Here is a 26657-nt window from a genome sequence, read left to right as displayed (position 1 = left end):
TTACATTTATGTGTTTGAGTGTATATGTTTAGAGATATCTATGTATATGTATGTGTGTGTATGTATATACACATCCACAATTGTAACTTTCTTTGGGGGGAGAGAAGAAAAAAAGTAAAAAGTGTGTAGCAAAGAACAAATAAAACCTACAAGGAAGCAAAGAAAAACTGGACAGCTTTGAAAACAATGTGTAATATTTATTATATCAGTTTCTTTTTTCCTTTATTTAAACATAAATTTTAGTGAAGTTTAAAATAAATTTTAAAACTTTTTAAAAAAAGGACAAAAAGAAACAGACAGACAGAAGTTAAGTGACTTGTCCAAGGTCAAGGCTGAATTTGAACTCAGATCTTCCTGACTCCAGGTCCAGGGTTCTATCTACTCTACCACTTCTAACTAACTCAACAATGCCTTGCAGACATTCTCACCTTCAGTCCACAGCATTTGTTCCTTTAAACTGCTTTGAAATAGTTCCTCTCAGCACATTTATCTATGGAGCAGTTTTTTCTTAGACCTTCAGAACTGTTTCAAGCTGCTTTTAACACAAATATATGAATTCTGCCTTTTGGGCAAAAAAAACCATATCATATTTAGTCCATATCTTAAGAGTGTCATGCTCTACAATGACATCTCCCACCTCCATGCCTTTACAGGCTGTCCCTCCCACCTGATGCATACCTGCTTCCCATCTCCACCTCTTAAGAATCTCTAGCTTCCTTCAAGGCTCAGCTTAAGATCCACCTCCTCTGTGAAGTCTTTCCTGACTTCTCCCAATTGCCAGTGCTCTCTCCCTCTTCAAATTGTCATCCATTTGTGTGTGTGTGTGTGTGTGTGTGTGTGTGTTGTTCCCCATCAGTAGAATGTAAAATCCTTGAAGGCAATGACTGTTTCATGTCTTTGTATCCCTAGAGCCTGACTTTCTGCCTGGCACATAGCTACACATATGAATTGAATAATGTTTCCTGAATGAATGAATGCCTATCCAAACAGTGATGTCCTTCTTTTTTTAAGCAATTGGGGTTAAGCAACTTGCTCAAGGTTACACAGCCAGTTATTTCTGGGTGTGGTGCTAAGTATCCGAGCCAGGATTCGATCCCCAGGTCATCCCGACACTGGGGCCGGTGCTCTTACTTGCTGTGCCACCTGGCCACCCCAGTGATTTACTTCTTACCCCTTTGTCAGTTCTCCTCGAGTCCATCCCCTCTCATGCTGTACCAGCCATGGGAGAATTGGAACAGAAAGAAGATAGCCGTCTTTCTTTTTTGTTTACATGAGCAATTTAGCCAGTGAGCAAAATACATTCCATTTACATCGACAGGACAAAACAACTTAGGTTTTGTTCCACCCGGCCAACTCAGCTTTTTAGTAAGCGCTACACTCACAACTTGGCATGCCAGAATGGCACAGAATTGGGCTTGGAAATGAGGACCCATGGGTTTTAATCCTGCCTCAAAAACTATATGTCTCTGATAAAAATACTTAACTTCTCAGAACCTCAAGGTTCTCATCTGTAAAATGGAGACAATGCTACTTGCATTACTATCTACTTGGCAGGGCTATGGTGAGGAAGGTCCTGCACAAAACTTTAAGAACTCTATAAATGCTAACCAGTGTTATTGCTATTGTTAATTATTATCGTTGGCAGCATCAGCCCCCGGGGTCATTGAATGCTTGACATCTTTGAGGAAGGCAGGGGTGATGGATAAATCTATTGGTGTTCCTTAGCTATTCAGGTAGGCCTACAGAGTAGAAAGTGTGGTGAGATACGTATGTGATATCCATAAGGTGCTATTCCCTCAATCCAGACCATGAGATGCAGGATATTCTGACTGGCCAACATTCTTATTAGCACCCTCCTAGAAACGGTGAGGCTCAGAACCTGGTTCCTGGTTTCCTCCTGGGCTCTTCTGATCCTTCCTCTCAAGTCTGATTTTGTCCTCCTAGAAAGCCAGCCTAAGGAATAGCCAAAGCACCCTCTTCCCCACCCCATGACCCTGGCTCTCTGCCTTCTAGGGATGAGAGGAGAGAGGAAATGATTGCTTGCTGGTGCAAGAGCCATTCTTACCCGGATGCTCAGAACCTGTAATTTTATCGGGATGGAGAGATCCCAGTATGAGAGTGCCCTTCCCCAATGTGGCTTACAACCTATGACCAGTCAGTCAGTCAATCAATGAATCAACAAACATTGATTAAGCACCTTTAAAGTGCCAGGCACTACTATGTGCTTAGGATACAAAAAGAGGCAAATGATAGTTCAGTAGACAAGATCAGTAGAGTTGCTAAATTAGCCAGGGTCACACAGCTAGTAAGTGTCAGAAACAATATTCAAACCCGGGCCTTCTTGCCACCAAAGCCAGTACACAGACACATGCTGCCTCTTAGATGTTTGGACTTTTCCTTTATAACTGTATTCTTCCTCCTCTCCCCTTTCTTTCCCTCCCCTCTCCTTCTCTTTCCTTTTAAATATCACTGATGTTTCCCATGGACCCCATCCCACTGACCCTCACAACAGAGCCCTCCTTTATTAAAAAAATAAAAGTGGATTAAACAAAATAAATCATCACATTGTCCAAGTCTGAAAGAGTACATTTCATCCCTTCCCGCCCTCCACCCCCAGGCCACCATGTCTCTGCTGCCATGCCTCTTGGTTTTACCCCACACAAAAGAAGAGCCATAATTATAAACTAAAATAGAACAGAAGCTCCCTGTGGGCAAGAACTCTTCCTTCTTTCCTTCCTTCCTTCCCTCCTCCGCTATCAAAAGCCACGATGGCAGAACCAGGCTGTGCCAAATGGTACCAGCCATCGGGAACACAGGTAAAAGGCAGTGACCCTGTTAAGCTCATGCTCCAGAGAGACCTCAACCTAGGCAGGGAAGATGACTCATAACAAGGGTAAAGAAGGAATGAAAGGGAAGAAGAAGCATTTATTAAGCACCTGCTATTTGATTCTTGCAACAACTCTATGAGATAGGTATTATTATTGTCTCTGCTTTTACATTTGAGGAAACTGAGGCTGATAGGTCAAATGTTTTATTGAGGTAAGTGTCTGAAGCTGGATTTGAACTCAGAACTTCCTGACTCCAGACCCAGTGCTCCATCCAATGCACCACCAAGGAAACTAATAACTAGTATAGGCATTCCCAAAAGAGAGTCATCCATCTCCATCCCAACAGCTTCCTGGGGACAGTGTTTTGTCATAGGAAAAATTGTTAAATTCAGACCCTGGATTCAAATTCTGACACTAAATATATTAGCTATGTGAATCTGGGTGAATAAATTCACCTCTCTAAGCCTCAGTTTCCTTATCTGGAGGATGATGGTGATGTCTGCACTACCTATATCACAGAGGTTGTGAAATGTTTTGTAATCCTTAAAAGTGCTATGAAAATGAGCTATCATCAAGCAAGCCACCACTGTTTCTGCTACCTCCCTATAGCTAATGGTCTCCCACCAGAGATCCCTACATAGGCCAATGCCTAGAATTTCCAGTTGTCTGCATTGTCCTTGAAGAAGTTAATGCAAACCTAAAGTTTCCTTGCTGACTCCTAAGGAAGATCCAGCCCAGACACAGGATCCAAGTAAAGCCATCATTGGACATGAGGGAGGTGATAGTCCCAATGCACTCTGCCCAGGTCTAACACCTGGAGTTATGATATTCTGTTCTGGGCCCCACTTCTTAAGAAAATCCAGCCCAGACACAGGATCCAGGTAAAGCTATCATTGGATTTAAGGGAGGTGATAAGTCCCAATGCACTCTGTCCAGGTCTAATACCTGGAGTTACCTTGTTCAGTTCCAGGCCCCACTTTTTAAGAAGAACATTGGCAAGCTGAAGAGTGACTAGGCTGATGAAGGATGGTGATTGAAGTAACTAGGGATGCTTAGCCTGGAAAGGCTAAGGAAAGACATGAGAGCTGTCTTCAAGCACTTAAAGGGCTATACTGGGGAAAGTGGATTGGACTTCTTCCCCTTGGTCTTGGAGAGCAGAACTAGGAATGAGGGAAAATTGCATTTAGGTTTGATATTAAGGAAAGTCATCCTAACAGTGAGTTATCCCAAAGCAAAATGGGCTGCCTTGGGAGGTAGCTGGGTTCTCCTTTATTGGAGGTCTTCAAGAGATGGATGACCACTTGTTGGGTATATTGTCAAGAGGCTTCATAATTTATTATTGGGCTCTTTGGCCTCTGACACCGAGAAGAAGCTGTGATTCTGTGACCTCAGCGAAATCCTTGATGGGCTGACCCCAGCTTGCCCTCTAAACATATAAGCAGTTATATGTATGATGATATAAGCATAGTGCATATTTATACTTGGAATATACTTCCGTCCTTTTCACCTGCACTCCCCAGGGGCCCCCCCATGCCTGCTATACCAGTCCCTGCACACAACACAGACACACCCACAAACTTGTCTGAACCTGTACACAAGGACATATATGCTCCAGACCCAATCTGCAAATTCCTTCTCTACCCTCACCTGGCCTCCTTACCAAATACCAGTGGACTTCTTCTATCCAAAATGGGAAATCTGAAGAGGGAGAAGGGTGTGATTGTGCAGGGGGAGTGATAATGCTAAGATTTAGAGCTGGGAGAGGCATTTGTAACCATCTGGTCCAATTACTTCACATTACAAGCAGGAAGAGGTTGAGCCCCAGACATCTAAGTGATGGCCAGATGTCCAAGAACCAGCATAGCCATGCACAGAATGGTTCATGAGCTGCTTGGCTGACCACTAGGTGATGAATGTTGTAGCCATAGCGACTATGAAACAAAGCAGATATAAATGGAAAATATATAGAATAATCACAGGGTAGCAACTAGAAGAGACATCAGAAGCTATTTAGGTCCAGCCCCTAGTGAAAAATGATGCCCTTTATATTAGGGGATGTATTGTTTAAGTTTCAGAGACCCAAGAGATAAAGACCATGGCCTCAGGGATCTGATAATTCCTAGCCTACCCAACCCAATGGATCATCCAATGAGGGAGCCAAGGCCCAGAAACTTAAGTGAGCTGCCCAAGATCAGTAGTAAGAGACAGGACTGGAATTAGAACCTAGGTGTTCTGACTCCAAATCCAAGGCTCTTTCCACTTCAATGATCATTTGGTCTCATAATGCTCCAATAAAATAAGCAGGGCCGGGCTTCTGCTCATTTTACAAATGAGGAAACTGAGACATAGAGAAGTTAACAATCAGGTAACAGAAGGGCCAGGATTATAATCAAAACTTCTCTTCCCTTAGACTTTATTTCCTAAATGCAAAAGGGCTGATTGGAAATAAACCCTCCACCCTTTGTGTCCCACACCAAGCTCAGAGATATCGGGTGGGTCAAAGACTGGCAAACATGACTTCTGGGAATGATACCTCACATCTTTCTCTACTTTTCTTGCCCTAAACTTACAACAAATACGGGCCATCCATAGGCTTAGAGAGAAATTGACCTTTGTTACTTACTGGCTACCAGCAGCTGGACGCTGTGTTCTAGGTAGTCTCCCAGGGTCTCGTTTAGGTCTTCCCTACAGGTGTAGTTCCCCTCATCCTGTGGGCCCAGCCCTGTGATATGCAGGGAACTGGCATTCACCAAGGAGTAGCGGGATTCCGGTGGGACAGTGGTTTTGGAAGAAAGGAGGAAGGTAGCCTCAGGTTTGTTCCTATACCAGCTCACCAGACCCCCAGGACCCGAGGTATTACTGCAAGGTATGGTAACGTTCTCTTGTTCTTCCCCAGTAAATACAGCTTTGGTTTCTGCAAAGGAGAGAAACCAGACAGTTAGCACCACTCTGAAATACTTGGCCAGTCACCTGAGTCTTTGAGATATCCTCATGGCTGTGACTTCTCCCCCACATCCAATAAGCAATTTTAAAAGGGGAAAATGGAGAGAGCCACCACTTTAGATAAGAGACCAGGGTGGAAGTACAGTGATTACAAGCAACTTTAGCCACAGGCTAATGACATTCTCTCTATGATAAAACACAAACTCTTTAGCCTAGTACTCAAAGCCCCCACAGGCTGGATTCAGCCAACCTCTCTGGACTTATTTTACACACTTCCAACCTTCCAACATAACTGGACACCTAGCTGTCTTCCAAATTCAACATGAAATTGCTGGAATCCTCTATGCCTTTAGCTGTCCCCCACTCCTAGAACGTACCATGTCTTCAAATCCACCCCTCAGGATCTTTATCTTCCTTTAAGGCTGACCTCAGATGCTACTCAAGTGAAGCATTCCCTGACCCCACCCCTTGCCCAGATGTGAGCATTTCCTGCTTTCTCAAATTGCCTTGCATTTATTTATTAGAGTGTACTACAGAAATTCTCATTTCTATAATGCTTTGAGTTTTGCAAAATGCTTCCTGGACATTACCCCACAAGATGGTTAGTGAAAGTTTTATCACATTCTTTTTACAGATAGAGAAAGCATGGTTCTGCAGACAAAAAGCTAGTCATATAACTAAGGTGGGATTGGAACCTGGGTCTTCTCAGCTTCAAGCCCCAGGCTCTATCCATTACACCAGACTCCTTCTCAATAACCCAGTATGGAATAGAAACTCCTAGAGGTCCAGACTGTTTCATTGTGATCTTAGTATTCCCAGAGTTCAGCCCTAGCCTGGCATGCAGATGGTACTTAATAAGCATTTGAATAATGAATGGAAGCTTTAAGTTTTACACACCAATACCACAGCAGACCCTAGAGCCAGACCAAGGGGAAGGATTTAGCATCTTTGTAAGGGAGGAAATATAGTTTGGTCCTAGTCTCATCACGTGGGCTCTCTGTCCACCAATCACTCAACGAGCATTGGACACTGAAATTCTTTCTGGAGCTGAACTGCCAAGCTTTCGAATCCTACCCACGAGCTGAGATCTGAAGGGAGTGAGGGATTATGTAGAGGCAGAGGTGAGGAGGGCATGCATCTCAGGCATGGGGAGCACCCTATGCGGCTACATGAAGATGAGAGATGGAATGTGATGGGAACAGAAGAGGAAGCAAGCCATCTGGGTTGGACATTAGCACGGAGGGTACAATGGAATGATCAGTGTGGAAAAGGAGACTGGCACCAGATTGGGAAGGGCTTTAAATGCCAACCAGAGGAGTGGCAATGAGGAGCCACTGGAGTTTATTGAGCACGAGAGGGACATGGTCAGAACTATGTTTTAGGAATGTCAATTTGGCAGAGGTATGTCCAAAAATTCCAAGTAGATGAAACCCCCCCCCTCCCCACCCTTTAGTAGGTGATCTTGAGATTCTTAAATTGGGAGGACACAGTGGACGTAAAACCAGGAGGAAATCTTCAGAAGTGACCAGAGTGGGAGAGAGCGTGACATGGTGGAAACTGTACTGGATGTGGAGTAAAAACACCTGAGTTTAAATCCCTGCTATGCCATTAACTAGCTGTGTGACCTTGAGGGAGTCATTAATCTCCCTGGGCCTCAGTTTACTCTTTTGTCAGATGAGGAGGTTGAGCTAGATGGCCTCTAAGGTTCCTTCTGGCTATAAATCTATGATCTTATGTGTAACCTTGGCAGAAATCACTTAACCTCTCTGTGCCTCAGTTTCCTCCTCTGTGGAAAGAGGAGGTTTGACTAGTTGGCTTCTAAGGCCCTTGCAGCTTTAGAGCTATGATCCTAATTCATCTAGATGGCCTCAAAGGTACTGTCAAGTTCTAGAGTCATGACTTTTCTGGAAACCAGAAAGGCTCTGGCTGGCGATTCTGGGGAGGAGTCCCAGGATTAGGACTTGCATCCTACATGCATTGTTCCAAAGAAGAAACATGTCTCCTCCCAACCCTGCTGGCTGAGGGGACAGGGAAGGAGGGGTTAAGAAGGGGTAGGGCCTGGGATAATAGCCCAACTCCCACTTACACAACACTGGCCTCAAAATGACTCCACAGAGAGGCCAGGGTGAGCATCATTGTCAGTTTTATAAGAGGAAAGTGAGACCCAAAGCCAGGCATCTAGTAAGCATCAGAGCCAAGATAGTATAATAATAATAATAATAATGGCAGCTGGCATTTATAGTGGGAATTGTATAAAGTACTACAAATATGTGTGTGCACATATATCCTTAAAGGCTTAAAAGTACATGCATGTGTGCTTATTATCTACATATTATATACACACACACATATAAATCTGCTGACAGCTCGTTTCCAAAATCTGTGCCCCCATTTTGGAGTCTTCTTGGCAGAGATACTGGAGTGGTTTGACATTTCCTTCTCCAGATCATTTTATAGATGAGGAAACTGAGGCAAAGTGAAGTGACTTACCCAGGGTCACACAACTAGAAAGCGTCTGAGGCTAGATTTGAACTCATGAAGTCTTCCTGACTCCAGGCCTGGTTCCTCTATCCACTGCACCACCTAGCTGCCCTTCAGTGTATACAGTAGCCACTTAATAAATGCTTGTTGAACTGAATATTCTGAATCACCATCAACCCTCCAGACTTGCTGGGTCCCATTTGTCATCTCTATCCCCCTAGATCCCCCAAGAGTGGTCATCGCCATTTTCATCAAGAGACAGTTGGACAGGCATAAGTGATATCACACCCCTTGCCTTCTCAGTGGGTTGGGTGAGGCTCAGGAAGGGACAGAGAATTCAGAACTCAAAAAATTTTAAAATGAATATTATAGATAAATAAAGAATAATTTATTATTTTTAAAAAAGACTCAGTCTGGTGATCTTAGAGAGTCAGAAGAGGTCTGGATTCCAATCTGGACTACAATGCTTGCCTGGTGTGTGACTTCGTATTAGAAACAATTCCCCTCTCAGTCAATTTTTTCCTCATTAAATGGGAAAAGTAGCATATAAGAAACAAGATCACAGACTGAGAACTGCAAGAGAACTTGGAGGACATTGAGTGTAGCTCATTTAATGGATAAGGAAACTGAGGCTTGCAGAGAAGGGATTTGCGCAGTCACCTTCTGGTTAGCAAAGCGTTCTGTAAAACTCACCACAGCACCTGGGGAAAGGCAGGCGTGATAAGGAGCCCTCTCTAGAGCACTCGGTGGCTTCCAGAGCCAGACTATGTCCATCCCATTTTACAGATTGGGAATCTGGGGCTGGCAAAGGATAAACAGATGTTCTCCAAAGTCCTTTTGGCTCCTAAATTCTGGGAAGGGGAAGGGGAAGGTCAAGGAGTGGTGAGAAGAGACTTGCTTTTTTCTCTCTCTGACGCCTATCCACCCCCCAGCTGCCTCTTTCTGCTTTATGTGTTATTAAAAGTTGGATTTGGTTCAGGCTGGGATGTAAAACTCAACTCCAGGAGGGAAAATATTAGATTTAAAAAATTCCAGATTAAGGGAAAGGAAACTGATGTTGGAGGCAGAGGACAGGGCTTTGCCAGTGGCTACCTTCATGAGAGTGGGGTAAGTCCATTCTCTCATCTGTAAAACCCAGGGACTGGACTAAATGACCTCTAAAGTCCCTTCCGGTTATTATGGGAATCTGGGAATTAAATAAAACTCCGTGAAAAGTGCCATCCACGTGGATACATAGGCCGGGGGTGGGGTGGGGGGAGTGAGGGAGGGACTGAAGGGGGGCTACATACATAGACCTGGAGCCTGGGGAGGGGGTGGCGGGGGGAGGGCTAAGTAGAAGAGAACGGGGGGGGGGGGGGGGGGGGGAGAGGGGGGCTACAGTAGGTCAGGAGCCTGAGGGTGAAGGAGGAGGGGAGCATATAGGCCCGGAGTCTGGGGGTGGGGGTACAAAGGGCAGAGGGGGGTACAAAGACCAGGAGCCTGGGAGTGGGGGCGGAGGGGGAAATACGTAGGCCAGGAGCCTGGGGGTGGCGGTGGGGGGCGTGTCTGGAAGTCCTCGTCTTTACAGACAGCCATAATAACAAGTCAGTGGGAAAGAATTAGTTCCCTGCCTTGTTCCAGCCATGGCAGCTTGTAAAATCGAGGCAGAGTTCAGGATGGACGATCCCAACCCCCCCCCCACACACACACACACACAAGTCCCTTCTGAGCGCCCCCAGGACCGCCAGTTTCCAGTCCCGCAGAGCCCACACCCCTGGCTGTCAATATAACCCGCCGGAAACAAAGCAGAATGGGGGGTGGGGGGGGGCGGAGAAAGGGACGGAATTCCTGCTCTCCGCAGGAGGGGACCAACCACACTGGAGCCCCCGATCCCCACGGGACGGCTGCGGCTCCAGATCTGGCAGCTCTCGAAAGAAACTATTGGAAGCGCTGCGACGACAGGAAGTTGGGGAGAGGGGCAGTGGGTCAGCCCCCAGCCCTGCCCTGCCCAGCTCAGCCCTTCCTGGCCTTGCCCTTCCCAGGTTTGGAAAGCCGAGCCCTTCCTGCCCAGTAGAGCACTGAGCTAATTCCGAAAGAGCGTGCTTGCCTGTCCACCCACCGACTCACCTCCCTCCCTCCTTCCTTCCCCAGACTGTCGGGTACCTGGAGGGACGCGGCTCACGGAGGACTGCTCGCAGAGAAGGAGGAGGAGGAGGAGGAGGAGGAGAGGTGCCGGCGCCCTGCCTCCAGGCATCTTGATCGGCGCCGTAGCGGCAGCTTCAGCAGGTCGAGGGCTGCGGGGGCACAGAGGACAGCGCACAGCGGAGCAGGCGGGCACAGCACAGCGCAGGTTGGCTCGGAAACGGCCCGTCCCGGGAAGCTCAGCGTTCCGGGCGCTCTTGGCACAGAGTTTCGCCCGCGCTCCGGGCTCTGCCAAGATGCTGGGGCTGGGGGCGGAGTTGTCGGACTTCGCAGGGGCGGGGAGGCTCGGAACTAGCCCCAGCCCAACTTTAGGAGGCTAGCACACTCGCCCCCTCCGCCCGCCGGCCCGCTCACGCACTCACACACAAACAGCGCAGCGGGGCCGCAGGTTCGATGCTCTGTGTGTCCATCTGTCAGTCAGTTGGTCCGTCCCTCCAGGCCTAACCCGCCTCCCTCCGCGGAGATGCTCGGGGCCCTACTTAGCCCAACTTCCTCTTCTAGCTCTGGGGGGCCGGCCGGAGAGGCGGGCACCGAGCCTGACAAGCCTCGCCCGGGGCCTGTTAGGTGCGGAGCCAGCCCAGGCAAAGGAGGGGCGAGCAATCGGACCCGCCTCCGCTCCCCCCTTCTCTCCGGGCTAGCAGCCCTGCCCCGCCCCCGCCCGGGGCAAGCTGATCTCCGATCCCTGGAGGAAAGCTGGCATCCAGCACGCACCCCGCCCCAGGGAGACAGAGTAGAAAGGTCCTGTCGCCTTGCTACCCTGCCCACTGCGGGCTGACTCCCCTGCTTGACCGCGCTTATTTCTCCTGGGAATCCGAGTCTGAAGTGCAGTTAGTATGTCAATAGGAATATATAAAGGGCCTACTAAGCGCTGGAGTTATGTAGGCAGTCAAAAACCACGGTCACTGTCCTCGGGGAACTCCCGTTCGAATGGGGAAGACAGATGTGAACGGTTCTCTACAAGCCAAATATCTACCGTGTGAAATGGAGCACGAGTTTAGAGGGTGAGGCAGGAACAATGCGGTGACCCCGAAGGCCTCCCTTAGCAGGTAGGGTTTGAGCTGAGTTTTGAAGGAAGCCAGAGAAAATAAAAGACAGGTGAAAAGACATTCCAAGGGTGAAAAATATACCAGGTTTAGAGGACTGGAAAGGGAATGAGGCTGGGAGGGGGCCGGGCCCTTTAGCAATCCCTGGGGCTGATGGGTGGAGTAGGCTGATTTCCACGGACTCACCCGAGGGCCCTTAGACGCTAGATTAAATGCACCTTCCTTTTGGCTGTGGAATAGGTCACTTACTAGCTGTGACCCAGGGTAAGTCACTTGACCTCTGAACCTCAGTTTCCTCACCTGTAAAACTGGAATGATAATGGTACCTTACCTCACTGGGTTGATGTGAGAATGGAATAAAATAATGTATATTTAAAAAGCCTTTTAAAGCTGAATAAATGTCAGCTATCATTATTGCTGAAATGAAAAGTCAAAAAACACTAAGTACCTATTATGGACCAGGCTCTGTGCTGGGCCTTGTGCTAGGATTCAAATGCAAGAAATAATAGGATCCCTAATTTCAAAGAGTTTACATTCCATTAAAAGCAGACCTAGAGTCAGGAAGACCTGAGTTCAAATCCAGTATCAGATACTCACTAGCTCTATGACCCTGTACAATTACTTTACTGATGTCTGCCTTGGTTTCCTCAACTGTAAAATTAGGATAAAGATAATGCCTCCTTCCTAAAGTTGTTGTAAAAATATCCAGTGAGAGGGGCAGCTAGGAGGCACAGTGAATAGAGCTCCAGCCCTGGAGTCAGGAGGACCTGAGTTCAAATTTGGCCGCAGACACTTGACATTAACTAGCTGACCTTGGACAAGTCACTTAATCCCAAGTGCCTTGCCTTACCCCCTCCAAAAAAAAAAGAAATAAAAAAAAAATCAAGTGAGAATATTTGTAAAGTGCTCTGCCAATATGTTGCTGAACATTTGCTGATCCACATTAGCATTGAAAATTCCTGCTGGAAGCAACCAACACTGATGAAATCAGGTCCAGTAAGAAAGAAAAGAAGTCATAGTGGTGGTGGTGCTGCTGCTGCTGGTGGTGCTGCTGGTGGTGATAGGTCAGAGTTTAGTACCAAAACCCAGGTTTCCCAACTTCTAGTTCAGAATTCTTTCCTCTAAGGCAATCACCACCCACCTGGATTCTACTTTTTAATATCTGAGTCAGCTGCTGGTCAATGCGGGTGAGTGAATAGGTCATCCTTGAAATCAGGAAATAAATCCTGGGTTCAAATCTAACCTCAGATACCTACTAGTTGTATAAAACTTGGCAAGAATAGTTTCCTACATCAGTGAAATCACAGTTTCAATTAAAAAAAAAAAAGCAAACCGATAATTGTGGAAAGAAGATGAAGACAAAAAAGACTTATACTTGGTTTCAGAGAACCTGGGTTTGAAGCCAGGCTCTACCACTTAAAACCTCTGGGCAGTGGTACAGTGGGTAGAGCACTGAGCCTGGAATCAGAAAGACTTGAGTTCAAATCCAGCCTTAGACCTATATTAGTTGTATAACTAATGTGCAAGTCACCCCTCTATTTATCTCAATTTTCTGATCTGTAAAGTGGGATAATACTAGCCCCTACTTACCAGAGTTGTTGTGAGGACCAAATGAAATGATATTTGCAAAATGCCTAGCACATAGTAGCTGTTTAAAGAAAGTTTGTTTCCTGTCTCTGATCTTTGGTTTCCCACCTGTAAAATAAGGGAACTGGACTTTAGGGATTCTTAATCTGGCATCTGTGAATTTACTTGTTTTGATAACTAAGTAGATTTGTAGAGATTGTTTCCTTTGTAATCCCAAGTATTTTATGCATTTGAAATATTATTCTAGGGGCAGCTATGTGGTGTAGTGAATAGAGCACCCACCCTGGAGTCAGGTGGACCTGAGTTCAAATCCATCTTCAGACACTTGACACACTAGCAGTGTGATCTTGGGCAAGTCACTTAACCCCAATTGCCTTGCCTTCCCCCTTCAAAAAAAAAAAAGAAATATTCTGAGCAGATGTCCCTAGAATTCACCTGTCTGGCAAAAGGGACCAGGGAACACAGAAGTTAGGAAACCCTGTATTAGATGATCTCTGAGGTCCTTCAGTCAATAAAAACATCTTAATAAGATGAAAATTAATATATATGTACTACCCTTTCCCAACCTCTAATCAGCCTGCATTCTCTAGCCAAGGTGCCTTTTCCCTCATTTATTCAAAAAACCTTCAGGAACTTCAAATACTCTGATAAATCTTTGTAAGGTACCTGCTAAAAGCCAGGCACTATACTAGGTACATAGGTGGGAATACGAAGACAAAAATCAAGTAGTCCCTGTCCTCAAAGACTGACTTTCCAAGAAAAGTCGACAAGCATTGATTACATTTTCCTTTCTTCCCTCTTTCCCTACTTCCTTTCTTTCTTCCTCCCTTCCCTCATCTCTCCTTCCTCTCCTCTTCCCTACCATCTTTCCTTTCTTCCTTTTCTCTCCCCTTCCTTTTTTCTTTCCTTTTCTCCTTTCCTACCTTTTCTTTCTCTCTCCCTCCTTCCTTCCATTCCCTTTTCTTTTTTCCTTCTTTCCTTCCTCTCTCTCTCTTCCTTTATTCCTCTTCCTCCCTTTCCCTATTCCTCTTCTTTCTCCCATTCTTTTCCTTCTTTCTTCCCCCTCCATTCCTTCCTTCCTTCCTTCTTTCCTTCCCTCCTTCCCATAGGTGACCTGCCATTCACCTCTTTTTTGCCTGCGTGTTGAATCCCTTGTTCAGTCATGTCTGACTCTTAATGATTCTGTGGACCAAACCATGGGTTTTTCTTGGCTAGGATACTGTAGTGGTTTGCTATTTCTTCAATGGATTAAGGCAAACAGAGATTAAGTACCTTGACAAGGGTCACACAGCTAGTAAGTATCAGAGGCCAGATTTAAACTAAGTCTTCCTGATTCCAGGCTTGGCACTCTATCCACTAAGCCAACTGGCTGCCCTGTCAAAGCCCCACCCAAGCTTTATAGCCAAGATTAAACAGCATTCCTTCCTCAAAGTTGATGAGACCTTTCCTCTCAGCCTTTACCTAAGACACTATTACACAACATCTAATGCAGTTATCTCTTGGCAATATGGGTTAATACCTTTGCATTTGAATCTTACCATCCTAGACCAGAAAATCCATGAGGGAAGATTCCATCTGGTCTTAATGGTTTACCTCCAAGGGAGCCAAAATGGCAGTGTAGTAGTACTAACTACTACTAACTACAGCGAGCTCCCAAACCCTTCACCTCCCCCCCAAAAAAGAAATTTCTCCAAACAGATCTAGAAAGTGCTCCAGACCAAATCCAGGAAATTTTACAGCAAGTTTCTCTGATAAAGGCTCTATTTCTCAAGTATATAGAGAACTGAGCCAAATATGTAAAAAAAAGAAAAAAATCAAACCATTTTCCATTTGATAAATGGTCAAAGGAAATAAGGAGGCAGTTTTCAGTAGAAGAAATCAAAACAGTCATGAAAAAATGCTCTAAATCACCACTGCTCAGAGAAATGCACATTTTAAAAACTCTGAGGTACCACCACCAATCTGTTAAGATTGGCTAATATTAGGAGCAGCTAAGTGGCACAGTGAATAAAGTGCCAGCCCCAGAGTCAGGAGGACCTGAGTTCAGTTCCAGCCTCAGACACAATACCCAAACACACAAAAAAAAACTAGCCATGTAACCTTGGGCAAATTACTTAACCCCAACTGCCCTCTAAAAGACAAAAAAAAAATTGGCTAATATGACAGAAAAGGAAAATGACAAATGCTGGCAGGGATGTGAAAACATTGGCATGCTAACATACCATTGGTAGAGTTGTGAATTGATCCAACCACTCTGGAGAATAATTAGGAACTCTTCCCAAAAGACTATAAAACTGTGCATACCCTTTGATCCAGCAATACCACTGCAAGGTCTATATTTTAAAGAGATCAAAGAAAAGGGGAAAGTACGTATTTACACAAAAATATTAATAACAGCTCTTTTTGTGGTGGCAAAGAATTGTATATCAAGGGGATACTCATCAATTGGGGAATGGCTGAACAAGTTGTGGTATATAATTGTGATGGGATACTATTGTGCTATAAGAAATGAAGGGCAGCTAGGTGGTTCAGAGGTTAGAGCACTGGACTTGAAATCAGGAAGGCTCATCTTATTGAGTTCAAATCTGACCTTAGATATTTACTGGCTGTGTGATCCTGGGCAAATCACTTTAACCATGTTTGCCTCAGTTTCCTTCTCTGCAAAATGACCTGGAGAATATAGTCCAGTATCTTTGCCAAGAAAACTCCAAATGGAGTCACAAAGTGTCAGTCATGACTACAGAGAACAACAAATAAGAAATGATGAGCAGCGTGGTTTCAGAAAAATCTGGGAAATCTAATGTGAATTTATGCCAAGTGAGCTGAGTAGAACCAGGAGAACAGTGTGCACAGTAACAGCAAGATTATAATGATGACCAACTTTTTTTTTGGAGGGCAATCGGGGTTAAATGACTTGCCCAAGGTCACACGGCTAGTTTTTGTGTGTATGTGCTAAGTGTCTGAGGCTGGAACCGAACTTGGGTCCTCTGGACTCTGGGGCTGGTGCTCTATTCACTATGATGAACAACTTTAGAAGACTTGGCTAGTCTGATCAAGACAATGATCCATGACAATTCCTAAAGACCCATGATGAGAAATACCATTCACTTCCAGAGAGAGAGAGAGAATTGATGTATTTTCAGTGCATATTAAAGTATATTTTTTTAACTTTATTTTGTGTGTGTGTATGTATGTGTGCTTTCCTTTGCAACATGGCTAATATGTAAATATATTTTGCATTATTTCACATGTGTGGTCAATATCATATTGCTTGCCTTCTCCAGGGGTAGGAGAGGGGCAAAAGGTAGGAAGAGAATTTGGAACTCAAAACTTTTTTAAATGAATGTTAAAAATGTTTTACATTTGATTGGGAAATATTTAATGATAAAAAATAAATAACAATAAGTCATTTTCCCAGCCTAGGTTGGCACAGGGAGACAAAAAAGTCTGTAGATCCTGGGGAAGAAGTCTGCCTGAGAGCACACAGCAGAGCATTCTAGGACCCAAGGACTGTGCCCAAAGGCAAGATGAGGTCCCATATTCATACAAGGGCATGACCTGCTCCAGGGTATAGGAACAAGCGCCAATGCAGCTTTGTTACTTACCACCCCAGTTCCAGGTCACAGATCCTGGGCAGAGTGGGGATTCTAAGGTAGGGAACTGTCACAGTTTTCTAACCTGTGTACAAGCAAGAAGTAATGTTGTAGCTCGGATCCTAGAAGTGGAGCAGGGTCATAGTTCCAGCTTCTAGCCTAATCTGAAGCCTGTGGAGGAATAACCAGGACAGAAATTCTAGATCAAAGGAAAGCCTATAGTTCTGTGACTCCAAACCAAGAAACCTTTCCAGTTTGCTGACAGTTCATTAGCAATCTATTGTTGCCCAGAGTCAAAACCAGGAACTTACCTAGCTCAGATGAAGGGAAGCAAACTGACTGTGCCCTGGATCAGACCACTTTGGGAACCAATGAAAACTTGAAGGTCCCCAGACTGAGCTGCCCCTGAGAACCTAGAATAACACAACACTCAAGACTCCCAAGAAAGCATCAACAGGACTAGCCTAGACTTTCCCTTCAGAATTGAATAGTGCTTAAATCTAATATATAATAGGCTGAATAAAATGACCAAACAAACAAAAAAGGAACCCCAATATAAAAAGCTATTGTAGTGACAGAAACACTCAAGAGAATGACTCAAGAGAAACACTCAAGAAACACAAAGAGAATGGCTCCAAAATATCTACAAGTAAAGCCTCAGAAAAAAATACAGCTTGGGCTCAGATTCAGTTAGAATTCCTGGAAGAGATGAAGCAATCCCTGAGAGATAGAGAGAGACAGAGAGAGAGAGAGAGAGAGAGAGACAGAGACAGAGAAACAGAGAGAGAGCGAGAGAGAGATGAGTTATGGAAGAAAGAATTGAAAAGTGAATTTGCAATTTGCCCCAAGAAGCACAAAATCTTGCCCAAAGCAACAAATTTCCTGAAAATTAGAATGACCCAAATAGAAGCCAATGACTCCATGAGATGACAAAAGATGTTTTTTTTTTTTTAAGTAAAAAGGCCTAGGAAATAAAAGAAAATGTAAGACATCTCATGAAAAAAAAAAACTGACCTAGAAAATAAATTGAAGAGAAAAAAAATTAAGAACCCTTGGGCTTTCTGAAAACCACAACCAAAAAAAAAGTCAACAAATCTTAAAAGAAAATTATACAGATATATTAGAACCAGAGAGCAAAATAGAAATAGACAGAATCTATTAGTAACCTCCTGAAAGAAACCTGAAAGTGAAAACTCCTAGGAACATTATAGCCCAGATTCAGAGATTCCACGTCAAAGAAAAAATATTCCAAGCTGTCAGGGAAAAAAAAGAATTCAAAACCTGAGGAGTCACAGGAGAAATTACACACAATTTCACAGCCATCACTATAAAGGAACAGAAACTTTGGAAGAGGATATGCCAGAAGGCAAAGGATATGGACTTAAACAGCCAAGAATGAATTACCTAGCAAAACTGAATATAATGCTACAGGGGAAAAAATAGACTCAATAAAATAGAAGACTTCCAATCATTCCTGATGAAAAGACCAGAGCTGCAGAGAAATGTGAAGTTTAAACACAGAAGTTAAAAGAAACATAAAAATGTAAACATGAAAGAACAATGATAAAAACACTAAACAAGGATAAAATGCTTACATTCATTTTAATGTGGGGGAAACAATTCATCTGTCTCCTCTCAATGCTATCATCATCAGGGTTTGTTTCTTCATTCATTTGTTTGTTTTAAAATTTTCAACCGCAGCTACAATGCTCCAAAACAGGGAAATAGTATATATAGATGTATACTAATTCATATGGATTTATTACTTAAAATCCAGACTAGAACACTAACTCAATGATGATATGCCATCATTTTGATGTTAACTGCTTATATATTCCACAACCCAGTTAAAATTTCTTGGTGATTTTACTCAATTATAGCAAGATGACTTTCAAAGTCTGTGGTTAGGCAGAATAGAGTTCCCCAGACTAAGATTGTCTTTGTGTCCTAGGTACCCAGTCAGAGATTAAAATCCTCAGTAACAGATAATTATTTAATTTGGATTTAGCATTATTTGATACTCCCAAAATGCTCTCTGGTTTAGCTTGAAAATGAATGTGGGCCTGTAGAACAGGTAAGCATATTCCCATCCTTGCAGCCCATTTCGGTCTGATGGGATATTTTGGCCAGGGAATAATTTGGGAAGGTAATTTGGTCCATCCTGGGTGTGGTTGGAAAGTGTAACTCATTCAGCAAATATTTATTCAGTACCTGCTTCCAGGCAGGTAGGTGACTGGGGGATAGGCAGCCAGACTTGGAAGTCAAGAAGACATTGTTTCAAATTCCTCTTCAAACAGTAGCCAAGAGACTGCAGGGTGAGTGACAACCTCTCTTGGCTTTAGCTCTTGCTCTGTGAAATGTGGAGACTGGACTACATGGCCTCTAATGTTCCTCCTGGTTCTAAGACCCTGATGGAGGTTTCGTGGATTCCACCTTCAATAGGAATATCTGCCCCTGTAATGACTAACTTGCGATGTGACCTTAAGAAAATCATTTCTCTGGGTCTCACATTCCTCCTCTATAAAACAAGAGAAATGAGGGTGCTAGGGCCAGTTCCAGTTCCATGTCCCTCCTAGATCTGACAGTCACTGTTCTAAGGTCCCTCCCCTTCTCTTATCTAACACCCCTCCCAGCTCTGACATTCCTACGATTCAAAATAAAAGTGCAGAATAAATAAAAGACTTGTAAACAGTCCATAGAATTCTAGAGTAAATTCCCCATAGGCTATGAAGGATGGAAGGCATCAGATAGGTTAGAATCCCCTGGGTGGGGAGGGGACAGGAAGAGAGAATCCTCTGAACAATTAAAAAACATAGAACATTTATGAAGCATCTCCTGTATTCTGAACATTATACTGGGTTGGGAGAAGGTACACAGCTCATTGTTATTTAGAATTAAATTTTATTTTTTTTCCCATGAGCAATCATCTGCCCCACTCCATTGAGAATAAAAGTAAAACAGCTCCCCTATTACAAATATGCATAGTAAAGTAAAACAAATTTACCCACTGGCCAAGTGTAAAATAATAGCAATATGTGTGTGTTTGTGTGTGTGTGTGATTCCACACTCTGAATCTTTTACCTCAATCAGGAGATGAGTAGCATGTTTCATCAATCTTGTTCAGTTGTTTTCTAGTCACATCCAACTTTCTGTGACCCCATTTGGGGTTTTCTTGACAAAGATACTGGAGTGGTTTGCCATTTTCTTCTTCAGTCCCTTTTACAGATTGGGGAAACTGAGGCAAACAGGGTTAAGTGACTTGCCTAGGTTCACCTACCTAATAAGTATCTGAGTCTGGATTTAAATTCAGATGTTCCTGACTCCAGGCCCAATGTTCTATCCATTCAACCATTTGGCTTAGTTCTTATCTCTGACAGTTACTGGCTGTCTCACTGTAGGCACAGTCTCTTCCTTTCTCTTGGCCTCAGTTTCCTCATCTGTAGAAGAAGGGGGCTGGTCCAAAATCAACCATTTATCTATTGTGACCTCAGGTGAGTAAGTGCCTTAATGTCTCTGGGCCTCATCTGAAAAATAAGAGAACTGGATTAGAATTTAAGGGTTCTTAACATAGAGATCTAATTTAAAAAAAAATTCCTGACTATATTTCAATATGATTGGTTTCCTTTTCAGTCTTTTGTATTTTATTTTGTGCATATAAAAAGCATTCGAAGAAAGGATTAATAGGCTTCACCAGACTGTCCGAGGGGTCCTGCACATACCCCAAAAGGCTAAGAACCCTGGACTAAATCATGAATTGGCCTTTAGATCTCTCTATCAGGATGGGGTTAAAGTCAGATTGTGTGATCAAATCAGGACATGCCTTTTGTTCAGTGGGGCCCATAAGGAAGTTAAAATGTTGGGGCTGGGGGCTGCTTTATTAGGATTCCATTTCTAAACTTCTCTTTGAGATTATCTCCAAGTTATCCTGAATAGATCTCTTTTCCATATAGTTGGTTGAGTATTCTCCTCTCCAAAAGACTGTGAACTCGAGGGCAGGCAGGGATCTTTTTCAAAAATTTTCTTTTTTTAATAGCATTATTTATTTATTTATTTCAACATTTATTTTTATACGATTTTGATTTCCAAACTTTTTTCTCCCTTCCTCCCCTCCCCTTTCCTGAAGATGGCAAGCAATTTGATATAAGTTATATATGTTCAAAGGGATCTTTAAAAACAAGCAAACAAACCTTTCTTTGCATTCCCAGCAATTAGCACAGTGTCTAGCATTTAGTAAATACTTAATAAATGCTTGCTGATTTTTTTTTCAATTAACAAGTATTTCTTTTCTCACTTTCTCACCTCTCCCCCCTAGAAAAACAGAAAAGAAAGGAACAAATACATAGTTCCGCAAAACAAATTCCCTATTGGCCATCTCTAAAAGTCTATGTCTCATTCTGCAGCTTGAGTCCAATATCTCTCTTTCCAGAGTTGGCTAGCACAGTTCTTTCTTGGTCTTCTGGACTGATCAGAGTTTCTAAGTCTTTCAGCTCTTAGTACATCTCTATTTTCCAGATAAAGAAACAGAGGCTCAGAGAAATGAAAAAATTTGCTTCTGGTGACTAAGCTAGTCAGGGGCAGCTGTGGGATCCAAGCCCATTTCATGGGTTGCCATTCTCGAGATGGAACTGGTGGCTATCTAATCTAATGCCTTCATTTTACAGATGAGGAAACCAAGACCCAGAGAGATATAATGACTTGCCCAAGGTCATGAAGGTAGGAGGTGGTGGAAGGCCCTTAACTCTAAATCCAGGACTCCTTCCAATGTACCATTTCTACCTAACTTTTCTTGGTCAGAGGAAAGCCTCTCAAACTTCACTCTTCCTTACTCCAAAGAATCTGATTTCTTTTTCTCCCCCATAAGGCAAAATGTTGCATTAATTTTTTTTTCAATTTACAAGTATTTATTTTCTCTCCTTCCCATCTTTCCCCCAAAGAAAACACTTGTGACAAATACACCTGTGTAAGTAAAACAAATTCCCATTAGAAATGTCTATAAATGTGTGTCTTGCTGTGTCTCTGTTGGGAGGTGGATAAGTCCCCCAGCTTCACATCAATGGAAGGAGGGCGGGAGGGAATTCAGTCTCCCTTCTGGGTAACGTTACAGCCCCTGACACCCATTAGGAGTAAGTTAGCCAACTGATTGGCTATGGCAGCTTTTAATCATCCTGCTTGGATCCAATTATTTTTGGTTTACTCCTCTTGTTTGTCTCTCTTTCTGTTTCTTTCTCTCTGCCCCACTGGAAATTCTGAAAGGTTTCATAGCAACAGCCTGTTTTCCCAGTTCAACCTGGGGATTCCTCTCCAGGGGTGTACAGCAGGTGTACCTGGGCCTCTCACCCAGAGAGAGCTCAGTGGTAGCTGGGGGTCAGTGTCTTCTTGTATGCTCCTGGACATTGGAGATAGACTCAGAGAGAGGTAGGATTAGAAGGGGTTGACCCGAATCCACTGGGCCATGTCCCTAAGGAACACGGCCTGCCCATACAAGTCGTGTGATCTTTACCTTCGATGCCCATCCAGGAGAGTCACCCATGAGGCTGATGCTCAAGCAAGGAGAGCTCCCCAGACCAGTCACATTTCTAAGATGGCAAGTAGGATAAAAGGCAAATGGACCCCTAAGGTGCAAGTCAGACTGACCTCAGAAGACCAGAACCATTCTCCCAGAGGTTGGAGAGTAAGTAAGCTTAGGCTCGAGTGGAGGGCATTGCAGACCTAGGAAGAGGCTAAAGCCAGGAAGGCAATGGGGGACCCACAGAGAGATGGGGTGGTCAGAACTCAGCTGATACCTGGGGTGGAGTGATGGAGAGGAGGCACAGATCAGATCAAGGCCAAAAGACTTGGGAGGAGAGCTGGTGGGCATAATAGCCAAGCAGAGACACTGAAAAGACCACCAGAATGTTCAGCCTCAGTTTACCAGCTCCAGAAGATGGGTCAGTGTGGAAGTGAAAGAAACAGGAGCTTGCCCAAGAACCAGCCAGAAGCAACCGGGGAAAATGTGAGTTGAAATTGGATTTCACAACAGGTTTTGTTCTACACTTTGCCACCATTATTGCTGACTTTAAGGTTGTTGATGCTCTCCTGACACCCTGCCAAACCCAAGAGTTCGGTGAAAATTGATAGTGAACATTTGATGTGTTGGTTGGTTTTGCTGAATTGCTTTTATTTTATTTTAAATTCTTTGTGACAAGGGATGGCTTCAGAGAGGGGAGGAAGGAGCAGCATACTTAGAAATAAAGATGACATAAAAATGAAAGATAATAATATTAAAAAAAATAAAGTTAGTAGTAAGAAAAGTCCCGGATTTGGAATCAGAGAATCCAGGATCAGATCATCACGCTGATACCTTACTACCTCTTTAAACTTGAACAAATTACTTTGGATAGCACAGTGGGTAGAGCATGGGACTTGGGGTCAGGAAGACCCGAGCTCAAATCCAACCTCAGATGCTTACTAGCTGTATGACCGTGGGCAAATGATTCATAGTATGGAGTTGGACTAGATGGAAACTGAAGTCTCATTACCTTCTCCGAGTCTGTAATTCTGTCCTTCAGTATACCTTTTCGTTGTTGCTGTTCATCCTTCATTCTCAAAGAGAACCAATGACATCATAAGGCTATTGGATTTAGAGTAAGAAGGGATATTCATGACCGTCCAATCTAGCTCCTTTTACAGATGAGGAAACAGAGGCCTGGAGCAGAGGAAGGGACTTGATCAAGGTCATAGAGCTAACATATAATAGAGTGTAGATTGGATCTGAATTCTGACTCCAGATCCCCAGTCATCCTGCACACATCACCACTTTCCCCATAGTTGTTTTGATTCGTCGCTGGTCAGCATGAGAAATTAAATGGTAATTTGGGGAGAGTTTTGTGGAAGCTGTAAATGACACGCAAAGGTCAGCAGATGACACAGAAAAAATAGAAACTCAGAAATGCATAAAATGTATGTATTGTATTATACGGGAGTGAGGATCCTGTGGCCTCGAGGTCATGTGGGGCCTTCTAGATCCTCCGGTACTCCCTTTAGACTGAGTCCAAGTTTTACACAGTAAATCTTTTGATTAAGGGGATTTGTTCTATGAAGTTTGGATTCAGTCAAAGGGCTACACGTGTGGCCTCGAGGGCTCAAGTTCCCCTCCTCTGGTATTATATAATATCAGCATATTTTATCTTTAAGTACCATAAATACACCCAATTTTTTACAATAAGGTGCTGTAAACACCCAGTAAAAGAAAAAGAAAATATTCAGACTTCTCTGCTATGAAAAGAGAGCCAAAAACTTTTACAGAGATTTTTCAGATTGTGGGGGCACTGCACCCTTCACCCCAGTGATGCGGAAGAGATAACTGTAGTGTCCTTTTGACTGCCCCAGAGCTACATACATTCAGTGACCTTCATAACCCCCCTACAACACACACACACACACACACACACACGCACATTCTGTGATCAAATGACTCTTGCATCTCTCACACAAGGCACTCCATCTCCCAACTCTTGAATATCTCCACTGGTTATACCCAGAACTTTCTCTTTCCTAATCTCCACTTTCTGGACTTTCCTAAAATCCCACCTTCTACAAGAATCCTTTCCCAGTTTTCCTTAATCTTAGTGCCTTTCCTTGGTTGAGTATCTCCAGTTTATCCAGTGAGCTCCCTGAGGGCAGGGACTGCCTTTGGCCTTTTTTTGTATCCTCTGTGCTTAGTGCAGTGACTGGAATATAAAAGGTGCTTAATAAATGCTTATTGACTGATTATTTGTGGAAATATTACAGAGGGAATTATTTTTTTAGGTTGGTTGAGGGATTGGAGTGGTTGGCCCTGAGGTCCCTCAGTAAAATGCTCTAACCCCCAGAAGTACAGAAAATACCTGAGGTGGTGATAACTGACTCCGAGATACTTCCCATCCTGTTAAAAGTTCCACATGGCAAATGCCTATTAGTAAAAATTAACATGAATTAAAATTTATTTGGGATCCTAGAATGTGGAGCTGGAAGGAAGCTCAGAGATGATCAAGTTCAGGCTCCTTTATTTTGTTTATTCAATTTGTTGAAACATTTTCTTTTAAACTGGGACATTACTCCTCAACATTCAAACAAACCTCATTGAAAGAATACACGCCTTCAAAATCGTTCATTTGTCTATTGTTAATAGAAAGCAAAGAGGTATCAACTTTAACAGGTTCAACAATGGTAGATACATGCATGCATGGGATAATTGACCAGAGTTTTGAAACCTCTCCAACATCAATGTTTTCAGTGTTTCAGCTAATGTGGCTAGTGTTCTCAGAGCTCTACTTTCTTACCTGTATCTCTCTTCATACAAGTTTTGACATTTTCTTCATCGTGAATTATGCAGCAATTAATCATCAATTATTAGCAATAATAGCAATTATTAATAATAATTAATAATAATAACTAATAATAGCAACTAGCAATAAATCAACAAGAATTTATCAAGTTCTTGTTATGTACTAGACCCTGCTAGGTGCTGGAGCTACAGAGACAAAAAAATAAAACAGTTTCTGCTCTCAGGGAGTTTACATTTTGTGAGAAAGACAAACTATACGTGTGAATGTGTATACAAAATAAATATTGGGCAACTTGAGGGCTGGGAAGGAAACATTAGCAATTAGAGGTAGGATCAGGGAAAGCCTCTCATACACTCATATGCTATAATTTTTCCAGCCAAAGTTGGAGCACATATTTGATTTAAACCTTTTTTGTTATCATAAATAATGATTTGGGGGCAGCACAGTGAATAGAGTACCAGCCCTGAAGTCAAGAGGACCTGAGTTCAAATATGGCCTCAGACTTAACACACTAGCTGTGTGACTTTGGGCAAATCACTTAACCCCCATTGCCCTCCAAAAAAAGCAAATAAATAAGTAAATGAATGAATGAATAATGGTTCGATGTATATTTTTTCATATAGGGGTCTTTTCTTACTATTAGCCACCTTGCAGTTCTCTCCTTTCACAAAAGGGAAAACTGAGACCAAAGAGAGAGTTAATGATTTATGATTGTAGCTCTAGAGCTGTAAAGGACCCCAGAAGCCAGCAAGTCTAGCTCGCCATTGTTTTACAGATGAGGAAACTGAGGCCCCAAGAAGGAAAGTGACATTCCTGAGGTAACAATAGGCTCATAGGTCTAGATCTGGAAGGGACCTTAAAAACCATCTCATCCACCTGATCACTTTTTAAGAGATGAAGAAATGGAGGCCCTGGGGGATTAAATGATTTACCCAAGGTCTCATAGAGAGTAAGCTTCAAGTCCTCTGACGCTAGGACTGATGCTTTTTCTGCTACATTTTGCCTTGTTCTGAAATTTTTGCAGTACTTATTAGGACAATTGGAGATACCCTGTGGATGTTGCAACACTGGGGTGAGAGGCCATGGCTTAGCTTGTAGCTTGATTTAGGGAATCAGAAATAGTTTGAGAAGAAGCCAGGCCTGGGGCCTTGGGAGCCTGGATTCTGTCCTAGCTCATCCCTTAACTTGGAAGGGTCTTTTTGTGATGGGAGGCTAATTAATGGCCCTGTTTTTCCCAAGTGGATAAAAGGGATTTTGCAAAGGGATCTGAGGCGAGGCCAAAACGGTACCATTCCAACCCTGCCGGTGAAAAAATCTCACTTGCCAGCCCACATCACAAGATGAGACTCAAGTCTCTGAATCAGGAGGTCAGGCTCTTGAGCTGCTGTCTTAGAACAAAGACATATGCTCTGATAGAGCCTGTGGGAGCATGCAGAGGATTTGACTTCTATGAGTCAATATGGGGTAAAATCGCAGTTCCCCGATTTGCTAGCTGTGTGACCTCGACAAGTTTCCTTCTCCTCTCCTGGTCTCAGTTTACTCATCTGTCAAATGAAGCATAATGCTACTTCTCCTATCTACTTCACAAGATTGTTTGAGGGAAGCTGTGTGAATTTGAGCTACTGGGTTCAGGGGATTCTCAAGGCATGGCACAAGGGAAATTGTCATGATTGGCTTTCTATTATAGGCTTTGGG

General features: G+C 43.5%; 1 protein-coding gene across 1 annotated transcript in view; it reads right to left on the bottom strand.

Moving 5' to 3' along the window:
* Positions 1 to 15280, bottom strand: part of VSIG10 (V-set and immunoglobulin domain containing 10) — a 44087-nt gene extending 28807 nt beyond the window's left edge. Inside the window, exons 1-2 of the mRNA XM_069081809.1 lie at positions 10395 to 15280; positions 5452 to 5742 (exon numbers count right to left, since the gene is read on the bottom strand). Of these exons, the coding sequence (XP_068937910.1) occupies positions 5452 to 5742; positions 10395 to 10485 (382 nt within the window). The 5' untranslated portion in view covers positions 10486 to 15280. The remainder of the gene's footprint in view (positions 1 to 5451; positions 5743 to 10394) is intronic.
* Positions 15281 to 26657: the final 11377 nt, after the last annotated feature.

The sequence above is a fragment of the Petaurus breviceps genome, unplaced genomic scaffold, assembly GCF_028583685.1.
Source record: "Petaurus breviceps papuanus isolate PSGF00001 unplaced genomic scaffold, PetGlider_PUasm1.0 99, whole genome shotgun sequence".
Classification (NCBI taxonomy): domain Eukaryota; kingdom Metazoa; phylum Chordata; class Mammalia; order Diprotodontia; family Petauridae; genus Petaurus; species Petaurus breviceps.
This window is presented reverse-complemented; position numbering and strand designations above follow the sequence as displayed.